Genomic DNA, 18,796 nt, shown 5'->3' with positions numbered 1-18,796 from the left:
TTTCTCCTGCAGTCGCCTCCGAGCACACAGCCCGTGCTAAGGGATCTGTGCCTCCCCATCTCATTCCCTGCATTGGCCTCTCCTGAGAACGTCTCTTTCACACACTTTCATACTCCTCCCCTGCCCCAGCACTCCTCATCAGACGAAATGAGCCTCTCTCATGTCCCGGGTAAGCCTAGTTAGGCTCCCACATTCACACACATACACACACCACTCGTACCCCAAGACACCTCATCAGACTAAACAAGCCTCTCTCATGTCATGGGCAGGTTCACATGCACCCACACACCTAGTTCCTGTCTCCAGATTCAGTGAACCACTTTCACTTTATTGGTGGGGACATGAGGTTCATCCAAACTGGCAAGCCACTCCTGCCACCCCCAGCTGCATCTGGGTTGGATTAGTGGCTGTTCCCCAAGAGGTGATCAAGCTCCCCTTCATCCTTATGGGACGGGCTTCCTTGCCCTGGGCCCTTGCTCCTTACCATGGTTCCTGAAGTGCTGGTATCATCCTGCAAACCCATTCCCAGTTCCGTTGCACTTCTGGGCAGGCCACTGGGATGAAGGGAGAGCCAGTTTCCATCCAGGTGAAGCTTCCCCGCAGTGCGCCTTGGATGCTGGGTCTCCCCTGGCCCCGGGGCTCTATTCTCACAGGAGAAGGAGACAGTAAATCTGTCGTCTCCAATCCCAGGCAAGCCCCCAGAAATGTTGCAGGATTTTTAAGGAATCAGAGATACCCATGGGGTTCAGGAGGGTATTTATTATTTAGGTGCATTTGTCCAGTTGGATTAACATCCAAAGGACTGAGCCCTGAACAAAGAGTTAAGTTACCTTTTAAGCATTTTATGGGGTGGGGGGAGATCTGTGGAGGGGGAAGCATACTACAGAAGTGAGAAACAAAGGCAGTTATTCAATCAATTGAGACATGCATTACGTCATTTCTTACTTTTCAAGGAAAAACATGTTTTGTGACTTGAGTTTATCTGTGACCTTGCAGCTTCACATCGAGGGAAATAGGGTCTTCACAGTGCCTGGGAAAGGAGGAGAGATAAGGCTCACTAGCCACAGAAAAACAGGCAGCTAAATTTTAAAGGACTCCAGCTCTTTCTCTTCTCAGGGGAATTGGGTTTTCTTACATACAACGGAGTTTCTGCTTACACACTCTTTAATTTCTTTTAATTCCTGTTCCAATAAGAAATAAAATAAATCATTGTATCAAAGAGACATCTACATCCCCATTTTTACTGCAGCACTATTCACAATAGCCAAAATTTGGAATCAACTTAATTGTCCAACAACAGATGGGTGGATAAAGGAAATGTGGTATATATACCACATGGAATACTATTCAGCCATAAAAAATGAAATTTTGTCATTCATTACAACATGGATGGAACTGGAGGAAATTAAGTGAAATAAGCCAAGAACAGAAAGTTAAACTCCACATATTCTCACTTATATGTGGAAGCTAAAAATAGCTGATCTCATAGGTGTCAAAGGTAGAACAGAGAATACTAGAGGCTGGGAAGGGTAAGGGGAAGGGAGGGATAGCAGGAGATTCACTAAAGGCTACAAAATTACAGATGGACAGGAGGAATAAATTCTAGTGTTCTATGCCACTGTAGGATGACTATAGTTAACAACAGTATATTATAGTTAACAACAGTATATATATATTATATATTAATATGTATTATATAGTATGATATATATTATATTATATAGTTCAAAATAGCTAGAAGGAGAATATTGACTGTCCCCAATACAAATAAATGATAAATGTTTGAGATGATGGATATGTTAATTACCCTGATCTAATCACCATACATTATATACATGGAAATGGTACTTTGTACCCCATGAATATGTACAATTATTATTTCACAATTTAAAAATAATTTTTTTAAAAAGGAATTAGTTTCCTGAGTTCCAATCTGTTAGAATAATTCAAACCAAAGGTATTGTTCTGTTTGCTTAATTGGTCTATATAATTGCTTCAATTAGCCCCATTGTTTTTCAAGTGAGAGATGCCTTTTGAGAAATGAAGATGCTGAGAGATTATAACCAAATACATCCTTTGACTCTGTCCTCTAGGGTCTTAATATATACAGTAGTCCTCTCTTGTCTGAGGTTTTTGTTTTGGTTTCTTTGATTTGGTTTAATTTTTTAGTTTAGGTTTTGCTTTTTGATTTTTTGTTGTTTTGAGACAGTGTCTCACTCACTCTGTCTCCTGAGCTGGAGTGCAATGGCATGATCTCAGCTCACTGCAGCCTCTACCAACCAGGCTCAGGTAATTCTCCCATCTCCCGAGTAGCTGAGACTACAGGCATGCACCACCATGCCTGGCTAATTTTTGAATTTTTTGTAGAGATGAGATTTCACCATGTTGCCCAGGCTGATCTTCTGGACTCAAGAAACCCACCTGCCTTGGCCTCCCAAAGTGCCACAATTACAGGCTTGAGCCACTGTGCTCAGCCTTATCTGAGGTTTTGCTTTCCACAGTTTCAGTTATCTGTGGTCAACCATGGTCCAAAATATTAAATGAAATATTCCAGAAATTAACAATTCATAAGTTTTAAATTGCAGGCCAATCTGAGTATTATGTTAAGATCATAAGCCACCCTACTCTCTCCTGCCCAGGAAGTGAATCATCCCTTTGTCCAGCATATCCATGCTGTAGATGCCCCCTGCAGGTTAGTCCCATAGTAGCCATCTGAGTTATCAGATTGACAGTTGCAAAATCACAGTGCTTGTGTTCAAGTACCTCTTATTTTACTTAATAATGGGCACAAATAGTGTGAGAGTATGATGCTGGCAATTTGGATATGCCAAAGAGAAGCCATAAAGTGCTTCCTTTAAGTGAAAAGAAGTTCTCAACTTAATAATAAAAGAAAAAAATACTCTGCTGAAGTTGCTAAGATCTATGGTAAAAATAAATCTTGTATTTGTAAAATTGTGATAGAGGAAAAAGAAATTTATGCTAGTTTTGCTGTCACACATCAAATTACCAAAGTTATGGCCATAGTGTGTGAAAATGAGATGGGATAGTTCCCTTGACCTCCTTCAGAGGCAGGAACTGGAGTGGCTCATTTCACTCATTTCACTGCTAGCCATTTGTGGGAGGGAGCATGCAAGTGAGCAAGTGTGGGAACCAGAGGGAACAAACACTGAAACTGTCTGGTCACTCCTCTCTGGCAGGAGCAGGCTCTTTGTGGGCCCCGCAGCAGCATCCAAGTGTGTTACAACCAGCTCTTTCAGCTCTGCCACCCAGGGATGGCCAAGTGCCAACCAGCTCAGTGGAAGGTCAGGGTGGTAGCCCTTGCCATCTTGGCACCCAGGTTCCTGTCTAGTCCAGGAAGAATCAGGTCACATGAACTGTTTGAAAGGAGATGCATGAGGAAGACTTTATTGAGTGGTGGGTGGCTTTCAGCAGAAAGAGAGGCTGGAAAGGGGATGGGAAGGTGATCTTTCCCTGAAGCCATACTGTCTGAAGTTAGCCACATCTATCCATAGTCTCTGATGCTCAGTTGCTTCTCTGCTCTCCACTCAGCCTCTTGTTTCTTCCACACTCAGCTGCTTGTGTTGCCCTGCCAGATGAAGTCTTTTATGGGCACAGGATAGGGGTGGGGCAATCCAAAAAGGCAATGTTTGGGTGGAAAAACAGGGTCATCTGCTTTCACTTAAGGCTGTGGATCCAGGTTTAAATGTGGGGTTTAGTCAGGAGCCCAGCCCTTCTGTATGCATAAGTGCTTAGTTAAGCTGGAAAATTCATTACTATCCTCAGTTTCAGGTATCCACTGGGGGTCTTGGAATGTATCCCCTGCTTATAACAGGGGACTACTATAAAGGCAAATCACAAAAATTTAAGATTAATGATCCAAGGTTTTTAAACTTCCACTTCCACACAGATTAAGGCTGTCTCTCCATCTTATTCCTAAGATAAACAAGTAAATTAAATGGAAATGTGGTAAGAATCACTATCTGTATCTATCAAATTTCTTGTTAGCACTAGTTTTTCCAAGTAGCCCAAGGATATAGTGCTGCTTTTTGCTTACTATTTGGGTAAAAAAGGTTCATTCCAAATAGTTCTAATTGGTCCCTTATACCAAAGTAACTTTACTTCAGAGATCGGGTACCCTATATAGGTACTTTATATAGACATTTATACATCCATCAAGAATTAAGTTTTGAAAACCTCCCCCTAGATTTCAGAGGATGTCCAAGCAGAAGTTTGCTGCACGGTGGAGCCCTCATGGAGAACATCTACTAGGGCAGTGTGGAAGGGAAATATGAGATGGCAGCCCCCATCCAGAGTTCCCACTGTGGCAGGGCCTGAAGGAGCTGTGAGAAGACTGCCACCATCCTCCAGACCCTAGAATGGTAGATCCACCAACAGCTTGCTCTATGCACCTGGAAAAGCCACAGATACTCAATGCCAGCCATGAAAGCAGCTTGGAGGGAGCTGTGCCCTTCAAAGTCATGGGGGAAAACCTGCTCAAGGCTGTGGTAGCCCACCTCTTGCATCAGTGTGACCTGGACATGAGACGTGGAGTCAAATGAGGACATTTTGGAACTTTAAGCTTTAATGACTGCCCTATTGGATTTTGGAGTTGCATGGGTCCTGTAGCCCCTTTGTTTTGACCAATTTCCCCCATTTGGAATGGATGGATTTACCCAATGCCTGTACTCCCATTGTATCTAGGAAGTAACTAACTATGCTTTTGATTTTACAGGCTAATAGGTAGAAGGGACTTGCCTTGTCTTAGATAAGACTTTGGACATTTGGGTTAATGTTGGAATGAGTTAAAGCTTTAGGGAAGTGTTGGGAAGGCATGATTGTGTTTTGAAATGTGAGGACATGAGATTTTGGAGGGGCCAGGGGAGAAATGATATGTTTCGGCTGTGTTCTCACCCAAATCTCATCTTTAATTGTAGTTCTCATAATCCCCATGTGTTGTGGAAGGAGCCTGGTGGGAGATAATTGAATCATGGGGACAGTTACCCCCATGCTGCTGTTCTCATGATAGTGAGTGAGTTCCACAAGATCTGATGGTTTTATAAGGGGCTTTTCCCCGTTTTGCTCCTGCCACCATGTGAAGAAGGATATGCTTACTTTCCCTTCTGCCATGATTGTAAGTTTCCTGAGGCCTCCCCAACCACGTTGAATGGTGAGTCAATTAAACACCTTTCCTTTATAAATTACCCAGTCTCAGGTATGTCTTCATTAGCAGTGTGGACAAAGAGGGACAGTTTAAAATGAAGTAATAAAATAACTTTGGACCTCCGAACTTCTATGGATAAAAAGCAGGAGGAGAAAACTACTAATCTACAAACAAAGGTTTTTATGGAACACAGGTTTATTATGGAAAAGAACAGATAGCTGAGAAGACTGAATCCAAAGCCCAAGAGAAGAAATAAGAGTCATCTAAAGTCACTGCCATAAGTAGGCTGGACAATAATCAAAGAACTGAAAAGACATGTGACTAGATGAGTTTCAGAATTGCTATGGAACAGCCACTGTAATTTTTTTTCCTCTCCTTTATGAATGTACCTATAGGAATTATGTCTTACCTGTCATACCAGTACATACTCTGTACATTGGCAGGGTGGGAAGAGAAGGGGCAGATAACCTGTCTCTTTCGTTCAAAGGTCTTCCAATTGAAAATTTCAGTGGAAAGGAATAATACTCAAGGAACCGCACTGCAGGAGGAACAACACCACAGGAAGCTCCTCAGCCACAGTTGGACATGATTTAGACGATGAGGTCCTGGATATTGAACTGAGCCTGATGCTGTAAGTGAATGAGACCTGGGAAAGGGGCCTGGGGAAAAGGAAGGGGAGTGTACAATGTTTATTGGAGGATGTGTGCTTTGTAAGCAGGGGCATACTGTGGCAGATTGTATTTCTATAACTGTATGTCTTATTGCATATGGTCTTCCAGAGCATTGCCACTTCCCCATTAAGAAGTGGACTCTATCTTTTTTGCTTGCATGTGGGAGAGACTTTGTGGTGTCTTGACTAATGGAATATGGCAGAATCATTCTACGTGACTTTTAAGGTTAGGTCAAAGAAACACCACCGCTTCCACCTGGCTCACTCTCTTGGGACACATGCTTTTTAGAGCTCTGAACTACCATGTGAAATGCCTCCATTATCCTCAATCCAGCATGCTTGAGAGGCCATATGGGAAAATTACATACAAAAAGGGGAAGATGCCCAAGAAGCACCAACTATTTTAGCCCTCACTGTTCAAGACTTTCAAGCCTACATACCAGACATGTGATTGAGGAAACATTTTATATGACTTAAGCACCAGCCAATTTCTGACTGCAACCTCAAGACATCCTGAGCTAGAAGTATCTAGCTGAGCTGCTGCTCACAAGTTCCTGACCCACAGAACTTTCTGATATAATTAAGTGATGGTTAGTGTTTTAAACCACTAAATGTTGGGGTGATTCATTATATAGCAATAGTATCTGAAACACTCAGTAAATTACACACTGCAGTACTGGCTCTTCAATAGATGATTAGACTAATTGAACAAAATCAAAAAGTAGGAAGTGGAACAATTTTTATATTTGCATTTTATATATAAAAGTACTTGTATTGCAAGGTAGTAGACAATTAAATGATTATTCAATAATGCGATGGGAAAATTATTTTCATGATAAGAAAGTGAAGTGCATTTCCACTTCACATCATACCTGAAAATTCAAACCTTATGTGGTGTAAAGAGACCAGACAAGTTACTGTGAAAAGCAAAACTTTAAACTTTTAGAGAAAATTATCTTTATATAAAACTCAGGGCAAGAGAGGACTTTGAGAAGCATGTGCAGAAGACAAGATAACTTTCTTCCAGAGTTTAGCTTCCTCATCTCTGCATCGTGGCTTGGGTGGCAAATCCCCAATCCTAACTGTGCTCACTCCAGTATCCAGATGGAGAGTCCCCAGTTCCAATGATTATGAAGTTCTAATTCCTGCTATTAGATTCTTTTCTTACTAAATAATCTACAGCACTTTTTACTTCCTTCGCTAAAGAATAAATACAATTCCATGGCTTATTTTTTGTTCAATATGTGTTGAATAACTGGAAGCATTAATATTGTGAAAGGCATTAAGTAAATCTATTATAAACTGAGGAAAGGAAAAAGAAAAAAATACCAACTTTTCACCTTAATATAGATGCTGTAGGTTGACTTCATCAAGGCAATATGTAATGCCAGAGCCTTTAAAAATTATCTTTGTAATACAGTATTAGTTCTCTAAACCTACTCTAGAGCAACTCTAAACAGAGAAGACACCTTTGATGGATCACTTCAGTCAGTGAGAACATATAGTTCACAGAGATTCTGAAAGCCGTTTATTGTGTAAAACAAAACAATCCATTCCAAAAATGTTTAACATTCATTGTGTTTTTTTTTAAGTCCACCCAGAGGGTTTAATGTAGGTAGATTCTGTGGGCTCTACTGTTATACGAGTGACATAAACACATATTTCAACCATTGGAGGAGGCCAATTGATCTAGATATACAGAATGGGATTGAAAAATGTTCCTGTTCAAAAGTTAGTTGAAATATACTAAAACAACTATATGCTATCTGGACATCTTAACTCCATCACAGTATAAAATTAACAGTTTATTTCATTATAACAAAGTAGATTTGGCCTCAGCTATCAACATATCTATGAAACTTTGAATTCATTGACTTGACAAGACATTTACTTTTACTGTTAGATTAATATTCTTTAAACAATCTGAATTTTGAAGTTTAAAATATCATTCCCTCCGACTAAAGGTAACAAATTTTTTAGATCACATTTACATATGCCAAGAAGATAGCATAGCTCATAAACAAGAATAGATTGTTGATGTTGTCACCACAAAAGAAAAATTAAAAAACAATATTGGGGAGGGATAGATATATTCATTAGATTGATTAAATATTTCTATAATGTATACATTGATGAGAACATCACTTTGTACTCCATAAATATACCCAATTATCGTCAATTTAAACTAAATACAAAAGAAAAATAGATGATTTTTAAAATTAAAAAGAACTTGAAATAAAACTAAATATTATTATCTACTAAAGAATCTTGGCCGGGCGCGGTGGCTCACACTTGTAATCCCAGCACTTTGGGAGGCCGAGGCGGGCGGATCACGAGGTCAGGAGATCGAGACCACAGTGAAACCCTGTCTCTAATAAAAATACAAAAAAATTAGCCGGGCGTGGTGGCAGATGCCTGTAGTCCCAGCTGCTCGGAGAGGCTGAGGCAGGAGAATGACGTGAACCCGGGACACAGAGCTTGCAGTGAGCCGAGATTGCGCCAGTGCACTCTAGCCTGGGCAACAGAGCAAGACTCTGTCTCAAAAAAAAAAAAAAAAAAAATCTTAAAACAGTATGATTAAAAAAAGTATACACTGTTAATCCTATGCAATTATCTTGGTCTGTAATGGGCTTAACATACTGTACTTAGATAAATATTAATTTATATGACTGCTTCAGAATAAGTAAGCTAAATAACTAAAAGGGAATGATAACAGAAATGTAATCCAATAGGATAGTGAAATTATTCCTTGCTTCTGTGAAAGAATGAATGTCATATTCTCATGAGGGATACAGCCTTTTTCCCGCTAAACTTACTTTTTTACTCCAAAGTTTCCTCATGGCACTTTTCATTTCTGCATTCCTCAGGGTATAGATTAGTGGGTTCAACATGCGAGTTATAAAAGTTAAAACCACAGTCATGGATTTATCAATGGGAAAGGTGGAGTTGGGCTTTGCAAACAGGAAGATGCAGGGGACAAAGAATAAAATGACCACAGTGATGTGGGATGCACAGGTGTAGAAAGCTTTGCGCTTCCCTTCCAAACTCTGAGTCTTAAGAGAGTGTAGTATGACCCCATAGGAAAGCAGGAGAGTAAAGAAGGTGACAGTACAAATCACTCCTCCATTAGCTATCATAAAGAGTCCAATGACATAGGTTTTGGTGCAAGCAAGTTTCAATAAGGCATACAAATCACACAGGAAGTTGTCAATGACATTGGGTCCACAGAAGGGGACCTGATAAATAAAGAGAAATTGAACCAATGAGTGAAGAAAGCCTCCAATCCAGGCCACCAACAGCATGAGAATACAGACTCGACAATTCATGATGATCAAATAATGAAGAGGCTTACAGATGGCCACATATCGGTCATAGGCCATTACCACCAGAAGAATGACTTCAGCACCAGCAAATAAATGATCCATAAAAAGTTGAGTCATACAACCCTGAAAGGAAATGGTGTTTTTCTCAGAGAGCAAGTCAACAATCATTTTGGGAGCAATGGCAGTAGAATGGACGGTATCTATAAATGATAAAAAAGCCAGAAAAAAGTACATGGGGGAACCCAGGGACTGGCTGGCCATGATGGTCACCATGATAAGCAGGTTGCCCATTATCGTCACAATGTAGATGAGCAAGAATGTGACAAATAAAACTTTCTGGCCCTCAGGGATCTGTGTGAGCCCCAAGAGGATACATTCAGTCACATTGTTCCTATTTTCCATGTGTTCTTCTGAAGGTATTGGACTAAGGTGTCACAGCCTAAAAACAAAAGGGTCAATGATAAATTTGAGATTATTTGTCAGAAGCTCCATGTCAAAAATGTAATGCCTTACTCAGCCATGTTTCCCCTGACCACACAGAGCAGCTCATTAGAAAAGGAATGTTTAGAATCTTCTCCCACAATTATCCTTTTCATTTTTACAAAATTTATCGCATTAACCACAATGACGAGGTTTCAGGGTTCTAACTGGAAGGTACGTGTGAGTGGATATATATATGTGAGGTATATCTATTATACCTCAAAATAGAGATATTTCTAGAGAATGCCTCTTAAAAAGACTAGATTTTTGACATTTATATAGTATTTCTCTTTTTTTTTCCTTGAATGGATTTTTCCTTCCATGATCTATCAAGAAAACAGTCTTATATGTGTTGACTTTACTTATATGTTTATGTAAATTAGTACCCAGTACATGGAGCATAAAATTACAGTCTAATGTTTAGATATTTGCCATTCTGAAACACTCTACTGTGAGCTCCTAGAATCCAGGAATAACTCACTCAAAGAACCAGACACATTGTGAGTGCTCACTAAATGTTTATTACATTTTATTTAATTAAACTGAATTTCAAAGCTCAGAGAGCAAGTGCATGGAAATAAATGTATTAAAATATTCCCAGCCATGAAAGTCCAATGAAAGCAACATTTTATTTGAAAACACACAACACACACACACACACACACACACACACACACTGAATTTTGGTCTATTGCAACCTAGGTCATTAGAGGAAAAAATAAACAGGTAATACAAATCAAAATGCAGGGAAACTGCATAGACATTTTCCCCACTTTTCACATTTGTTTGAGACTGATGATGGCTAATTATGGATTAATTCGCAATGTAAAAATAGACTCCAGGCAAAATCATGGTGTAGTAGAAATAATTCTATACAAAAAATCTGAAAATATTAGTTGATTTTTAGTTTAGTCATCCCGGGAAAATCACATCCCACCGTATAATTCCTTATTGCAAATCTAATGATCCTTCCAGATAAATGAGTTTCTGGATTCTTCTCATTGACACATGTATCCTAAACAACATGATGACATTTTTGCTTGTAGACCATTTTTATATAAATCAGGCTTAGTATGTGCTAAAGATTATTTGATTATTGAAGTAATCAATAAATAAGGGTTTTTTCATATTATTAGTTTGTGGCTATTTGAAATTATGCCAAATATAAGATATTCATTCTCACTTGAGTAAAATAAATCAAATCATCTGTTGGGCCTTTCAGATGTGATCCAGGTCCAATTTTATGTGTCATATATACAAGTTTGTATTAGCAGGATTATTTGAAATATGCTCTGTGTTAGTGATGTTCATTTATGATGATCAGGAGATTATTCTATCCTTTATGCATCAAGGCAAGCCAAGACATACTCAAACATCAGAGAAAGAGTAAAAGCATAGACATAAATAAAATAAGAGATAACTTAGCAAAGGCAGATGGAAATAAGTAAAGGCCATAAGCTGAATGAAATATTGGTAAGCATTTTGGTTGAGAGTTGAGAATAGAAGAATATCAGATTCCAAGAGCTGTCACTCAGGAAGTGGCCTGGAAGGTAACTCAGCATCTGTGTCAGCACTTGCTTCTAGGAATCTTTATACGTTTGGGCCAAAGCAAAATGAAAAAATCAGATTTTAAACTTTAGAGATAACTTCCAGTAGGACAATCTCTCCTGTTGACCTTTTTGTACTTATAACACTTATTTGTTTATAGCATTTCAAGTACTCAATAAATATTTCAGTTATTAAAATGTTCTTAGGAGCATTACTATTATTCTATTGAAAATTATCACTTTGAATGATTCCAAATTCTGTTTTATCAATATTATATTTTATGAAAAATATATATCTGATTCAAACATTTGTAAGATTCTTCAAATTTCTTAACATATTCAATGAGAAAGAGTAAATCATTTAAGAAATACTCAAAAAATGTGAATCCATGATAGGTATCCCACAATAACAATTTTTACAAAATATGAAAACTCGTGTTCTGAAAAGTCTAGTGACTAGGTAAATTTATGGACCTACACATATACCTTATTAGAAAGGGTCATTGGCCGGGCGCGGTGGCTCACGCTTGTAATCCCAGCACTTTGGGAGGCTGAGGCGGGCGGACCACGAGGTCAGGAGATCGAGACCATGGTGAAACCCCGTCTCTACTGAAAATACAAAAAATTAGCCGGGCGTGGTGGCGGGCGCCTGTAATCCCAGCTACTCGGAGAGGCTGAGGCAGGAGAATGGCGTAAACCTGGGAGGTGGAGCTTGCAGTGAGCCGAGATTGCGCCACTGCACTCCAGCCTGGGCGACAGAGCGAGACTCCATCTCAAAAAAAAAAAAAAAAAAAAAAAAAAGAAAGGGTCATTTAGTGTCTATGGAAAAAGAAGTTATGAATTCCATTAGGTACAAGATCTACAGAAACTTAGGGAAAATGCCAATATCAACTTCTGCCTGTGAGTTAATTACATTAATATGCCCTTATTTTCAGTGTTTTAAAAATGTAGTGAGTAAAACTGGACACATCCTGTTATGTACCCAGTTGATCCCCTAATCTACAAAAAGGTACTTCAGATTAAATTAGTTTTAATGATCCACATCAAAGAGCTACAGAGAAAGACAGATGGTGAATTTTCACGTGGTAATGTGAATGTTATTTGGGGCATATGCACAAAAGAATAGAAATCACAGATTGAAACAAATATTTGGACACTGATGTTCATAGCAAAATTATTCACAATAGCCAACAGATGGAAACAACTTAAATGCCCATCAGTTAAAGAATGAATAAACAACTTGTAGTATAAACATACAAGGGGATATTATTCCACCTTAAAAAGCAATGAAATTGTGATAATGGTAAAACATGAGTGAACCTTGAAGACATGCTATTTCAGACACGAAAACAACAAATATGTTATGATCTCACTTTTATAAGGCACCTTTATAGGGCACCATAACACTGGTTACCAGGGGCTAAGGGCAGGGGATAAGGAAAAATTATTGTTTGATGGGTATGGAGTTACAGTTTAGGATGATGAAAAGGTTTGGAGATGAGCAGTGATCATGGTTACACAACAGTGTGTTATGTGTATTTTACCATAATAAAAAATACTGACACACATAAAATATCAGGACATTTTAAAATACTATATACAAGATAAAAATATAAAGAACTATGGCAATCCTTATTATTATTAACAATGTATTGAGATGTAAGATAATGATTGTTGTATTCTCTAAATTGTATAAAGCAGTCTAAATGAAGTCATTATAAATACTAAATATAGTCATGTTATATTGTTATGTTGTGCTGTGCATTTTCTGTATTTCAATATGTAATTAAACAATTCTAATTAAAAATTTAGAGAAAATTATTGCCATTGTACTTATTCTAATAATATTCTATAAAATGAAGAAAATGTGTATGCTGTCTTATTCTTAGAGGTTCTGGCATAAAACACTTAAATTAAATGATAAAACCTACTTTTTAATAAAGATACATAACTCATTCAAATAAAGTCAATTTTGCCCCTATCATAATAGCAGTAAATGTTTTTGTAAATTTGTTACCTGAGTTTTCTATTTCCTCCTTGGTCACTTATTCCAAATACAGGCTTCTGCAGTTTTTCCTTTGGCCCTAGAAGATTACTGCCTAGTTTGAAGAAGATAAGTCAGTATTGACACCCTTTTAATCCAGGCATGACTGCAAAGAAAAGAAGAGGCCACATGGTCACTAAAGGTGTAAATGTTTTGTCACACAGGGATGTATCTCCTTTTGCCTGAACAGAGCATGATCATCTTCTTCAACTTTTGTAAACATTTTTGTTTGGATTATGGGATTATCCAGAGTTGGTTTCAGGAATAAGCAGTTGATATGACTGACAAATCACCATATTAGAAACTTGTCATTGAGAACATATATATTAAAATTAAAAAATTTAAAACCTCATTATTATGTTTACTGATCTCATGGATTGAACGAAGCTTTTATAGCATTCTTAGTCAATAGGTACAAGATCTACAGAAACTTAGCATTCTTGGTCATTCTTCATCAATAGTGCATTCTTAGTTAATAGTGCACAAAGATAATCTAAAAACTGGGCTTTGTTTTGAATATTTTAAAAGCACTCATATGTTCATATGACTGCTTTGGTACGGTTCATGTCTAGTAAGGTAATGGATTTATTTTATATTTGACAGTAACATTAATACCTGAGGAGAACTCTCCTCCTAGGTAAGAGAAGACATGACTTAATCAACAATGAACAGCAAAATTTTTCACTGAGTTGTTCAAACCGTTTGTCCCCAAGGCTGCTTATTCCAAATTAATTCACTGAGGAATCATGCCCCAGAGAACAGAGCCCTCTAAGATGATCTTTCCAGGACATTCAATATTTTTAGAAGATTTTCCTGGACAATTACTTTAGGATAATTAAGTGCAAAAAATAGCACTGCAACATCAAAGAGCAAGTCCCTTATTAAAAACAAAGACATAAAGTTGCATGAACAAGATTCCTTTGCCTCTGATTAATAAGTATATATTTGAAATTCTCAACTCTAAGAAGGCACTGGAATAAAATGGAAAGCTTAAGGCTTTGTGTATGGCAAACATACCAAATGAGAATAGCACAAGATTATTGCTAATCAACTTACTAATAGTTTCATTCTAACACAGATGAGATAACATCCACACATCAAACCCATCTTAGAAATTTTGTCCAGAGGGGGAAACATCTTCCTTAAAAACAACTGCAGAAACAAGTATTTAAGACCCATAATTTTAAAATTATGAAATAAGACAAGAAAAAATAAAATTAAATACAGAAATATTTGACACTTGATATTCAGGTGTCTTTTATATAAGTCAGAATCTCTCTAAATATCCTCCAATAAAACATTCAATACATAAAACATAGCAAGTACATAATATCACACATAACTAGGACATACAGCATAACTGACACTGAGAATACTATGAATCTCAAATTACCTCTAAATAGAAAAATAAACATCAAATCCCAGCAGAGAGATCTCTGCAGCTCCAAACAGAGAGGAAGGTGAGGGAACCCTGAAGAGACTGTAGAGAACAGGAGAGGGAAGTAGGAAGCCCAAAGGAGATGGAGTACAGCCAGAATCACCCACAAAATTGTAAGTCACACTAATTTCAAAATCATTAATGAAAGGGGTCTGATGTCTGATATAGCAGGATGTTGAGCAAAGGAAAATAATGAAAATATGCAGTACCTACAATGATATTCTCCAAAAGGCATCACTTCTCAGGGAGATGATGATGAGTAGCAAGGAAAGGTACTTTTGGATGACTTCCTGGTAAAAGAAAGTAAAGAACTTAAAAGAGGAAATTAAAGTCCTGAGGAAACAAAGAAGTATGACAAAATCTAAAGGTATTCTAATTCTTCCTTCCTCACTTAAATGTTGTACTATGCAAAAAAAAAAAATTATAAAGAAGCCACCTTTGAACTAAAAATCTTAGAAGACACCCAAAAACCTTAATTCTTCTCTATCTATACAGAGCCTTACTTCAGCACTTCAAAATGAACAGAAGACATAAATCAGTGTAACTCCATAGAAAGCTCTGGTAAGAAGAAACCGGAAAAGGAGAATCATAACAATTCAATTCATGACCCCCAATGAGAGAACCAAGAGCAAAGAACATTTACAAAACTGTGTAGGTTGAGTTCCCAAAAAAGTTGTTTCTGCTATATTAGTATACAGGATTTGTTGGTGCATGCTCTAGGGAATAACACCTGTAACAAAGCAATGGAAGAGAGAGATATTAACATGAACATAATTGCATCAAAGGCCAGTATTATAGAAAATGTTGAGGTAGGGGTGGCCTCAAAGATGTCCTAATCAAGGTAAACAGGTTGAACCTTTGTACCCTTAATTCAATCAGTAATTTGATGCAGGCAAAGATAAGCTGGGATGTAGCATGCCTGACAGGTATGGATAAGTTTGGTCTCAAAATAAGGAAATTATTAGATTCAGATTGAAAGATATTCTGCAAAGCAAATAGGAGATGTTCCTCAAAATGTTAATGTAATAAAACGTTGAAGTACTAGAAAGCTGTTCAGGTTAAAATAAAGCATAATATCAAGTAAATTTAATGTATAACTCTAGATTTGATGCTGAACTCCCAAAAAAATTTCTATAGAAAACATTACTGGGCCCAGGGTGGAGTCACATACCTGTAGTCCCAGCTTCTCTGGAGGTTAAGGCAGGAAAATTGTGAGTTCAAGCTCAGCCCGGGCAAAATAGTGAGAACCTATCTCCAAATGGAAAAAAAAGTTAAAGAAAACTATTTAGTTGGTGCTATTTGAATACCGACGTATAATGAGTAATAGTGTTGTATGGATTTTACTTAATTTGATAATTCTGTGTTTATGCAAGTCAATGTCTTTGTTCTTACAGGATATACATGTTGAAATATTTAGGAGTAAAAGGTCATGTTGTATAATGTCCAAAATATCCAAAACAATCTTGAAAAAGAACTTCCTGGTTTCCCTACTACCATAAACCACAGTCGTCAAGACAGTATGATACCAACATTAGGTTAGATGCATGGATCAGTGGAACAGAACTGACTATTGAAACAACCCTGGCATTTATTGTCAACTCATTTTTGATAAGGGTGTCAAGGCAAACTGAAGGGGGAAAATAGTCTTTTCAAGAAATGATGATGAAGCAATTGAATCTCCACACATAAAAGAAGGAAGCTGGATTCTTACCTCACACTATACACAAAATTAACTCCAAATGAATAAAAGACCTAAATGTAAAAGTTAAAAACATCCAATATCTGGATAAAATAGAGTAAATTGTAATGACTTCATGTTAGGCATGATTTTTAAGAAATGCCCAAAAGAATAAATAATAAAAAGATAAGTAGACAAGTAGCACATTATCAAAATTAAAAATTGTTGAATTTCAAAACATACCATCAAAAAGTACAACTCAAACAATGAGAGAAAGTATTTGCAAACCATATATATAAGGGAGGTCCTACAACTCAATTAGTTTTTAAAGGTAGACAAAAGTTTAGAATAGATATTTCCCCAAGAAAAATATACAAATGACTGACAAGCACAAGAAAAAATGCTAACATCATTATACATTAGAAAATTGCCAGTCAAAATCATACGAAATTATTGTTTCACACACACACTGAGATGTCTAAAATGAAAAAGACAGACAATAACAGGTGCCTCTGAGGAGATGGAAAGATTGAATACTCATACATACATTGCAGGTAAGATTGTACGAGGGTGCAGTCACTTTGAAAAACAGGTGGACATTTCCTCAAAAAGTTAAATGTAGACCAAAACTTTCAGTTAAATAAGAGAAATAGGCTCCAGATATCTATTGTACAACATAATGACTATAGTTAATAACAATGTATTATATACCTAAAAATGCTAAGAGAGTAGTAAATTCTCATCACACAAAGAAAAGTGTGACTTTGTGAGGTAAGACATATTAATTAACTGTATTTATCCATTCCATAATACATACATCTATCAAAATATCATGTAGACCATTAATATATTTGTCAATTTTAAAAATGAATAAATAATTAAAAATTTAAACACAGAGGTAATATATCACCCAGAAATTCCATTGCTGGGTATACATACAAGATAAATAAAAATATATGCCAGATAAACTGCAAACAAAAGTTTACTATGGTATTATTCACAATAGCTAAAAAATAGAAATAACCCAAATGCCTATCAGCTGATGAATAGATAAATAAAATGTGTCATATCCATAGAATGGCTTGTTACTCACCCATAAAAAAGAAAGAAAGTATTGACTCTTGCAAAAACACTGATGAACCTTAAAAACATTACACCAAGTGAAAAAAACCAAGTACAAGTACATATGTTGTACATATTGTATAATTCTATTTATATGAAACAGCTACAGTAAGTAAATCCACAGAGAAAGAAAATAGATTAGTGGTTGCCAGGGCATGAGGCTGAAATGCAGTGACTGTTAATTGCTAATAAAATTTTTTAGGGGATAAAGAAATGTTCCAGAATTAGATAGTAGAGATAGTTGCAGAACTTTTGAACATACTAAAAATCATTATCTACTTTAAAATGTTTAATTTTATGGTGTGTCAGTTATATCTCAATAAATAAAATTTGTGCTTTTATAAAGCTCCATTCCCTTTCCTCCTCTTTTGTGCTGTCATTGTCATACAGATTATATTTGTATACATTATAAGAGCATTAAATAGATTTCTACTTATCGTTTATGCAGTTAAATCAGATAGAAGAAAAAGGTTTAAAAGAAAAAATACATTTATACTGTATTTTATGTTTGCCTATGTAGTTATCTTTACCAGTGAACTTTATTTCTTTATGGGGATTTAGGATAGTCTCTAGTGCCTTTTCATTGCACCCTAAAAGACAACCTTTTGTATCTTATAGAGCAAGTCTACTAGTTATAATTATTCTCAATTTTTGTTTATCTGGAAATATATTATTCTTTTCTTCATTTTTAAAGTATGATTTTACATAATGCATAATTTTTGAAGATAGTGTTTTTTTTTCTTTCAGCACTTCCAAATGTCACCCCATCGCTATCTGCCATCCATCATTTCTGATGAGATATTGGCTGTTAATTTTACTGATAATATCTTGTAGGTGATAAGTTGCTTCTTTCTTTCTACATTAAGATTCTCAGATGAGTGTGGTGACTCACATCTGTAATCCCAGCATTTTGGGAAGCTAAGGTAGGTGGATCCCTTGATCTCAGGAGTTCCAGACTAGCCTGGGCAACATGGCAAAACTTCGTTTCTATAGAATATACAAAAATTATCCAGGCATGGTAGTAGTCATCTTTAGTCCCAGCTACTCTGGAAGCTAAGTCAGGGTGATCACTTGAGCCTAGAAGGTTGAGACTGCAGTGAGCCATGATTACACCACTACTCCCCAGGCTGAGTGACAGAATGAGATCCTGTCTCAAAAGTATATATATATTTTTCTCTTTGTCTTTGGTTTTCACAGTTTATGATGTATCTAGCAGCTGTGTGATCTCTTTAAGTTTATTCCACTTAGAGTTTGTTGAGCTTACTGGATGTGTACATACATGCTTTTCAACAATTTTTAAAGTTTAGTCTTTCTTTTTTCAAGTATTTTTAAC

The 18,796-nt window shown here is 36.8% G+C and overlaps 1 protein-coding gene across 1 annotated transcript; it reads right to left on the bottom strand.

Annotated features, from left to right (window-relative positions):
* Positions 1-8,611: 8,611 nt before the first annotated feature.
* Positions 8,612-9,646, bottom strand: LOC100594578 (olfactory receptor 4A15). Its single transcript, XM_012503762.2, is given in 1 exon segment — positions 8,612-9,646. A coding segment is annotated over 1 exon segment (1,035 nt).
* Between the last annotated feature and the right edge of the window lie 9,150 nt (positions 9,647-18,796).

The sequence above is a fragment of the Nomascus leucogenys genome, chromosome 4, assembly GCF_006542625.1.
Source record: "Nomascus leucogenys isolate Asia chromosome 4, Asia_NLE_v1, whole genome shotgun sequence".
NCBI classification, from domain to species: domain Eukaryota; kingdom Metazoa; phylum Chordata; class Mammalia; order Primates; family Hylobatidae; genus Nomascus; species Nomascus leucogenys.
This window is presented reverse-complemented; position numbering and strand designations above follow the sequence as displayed.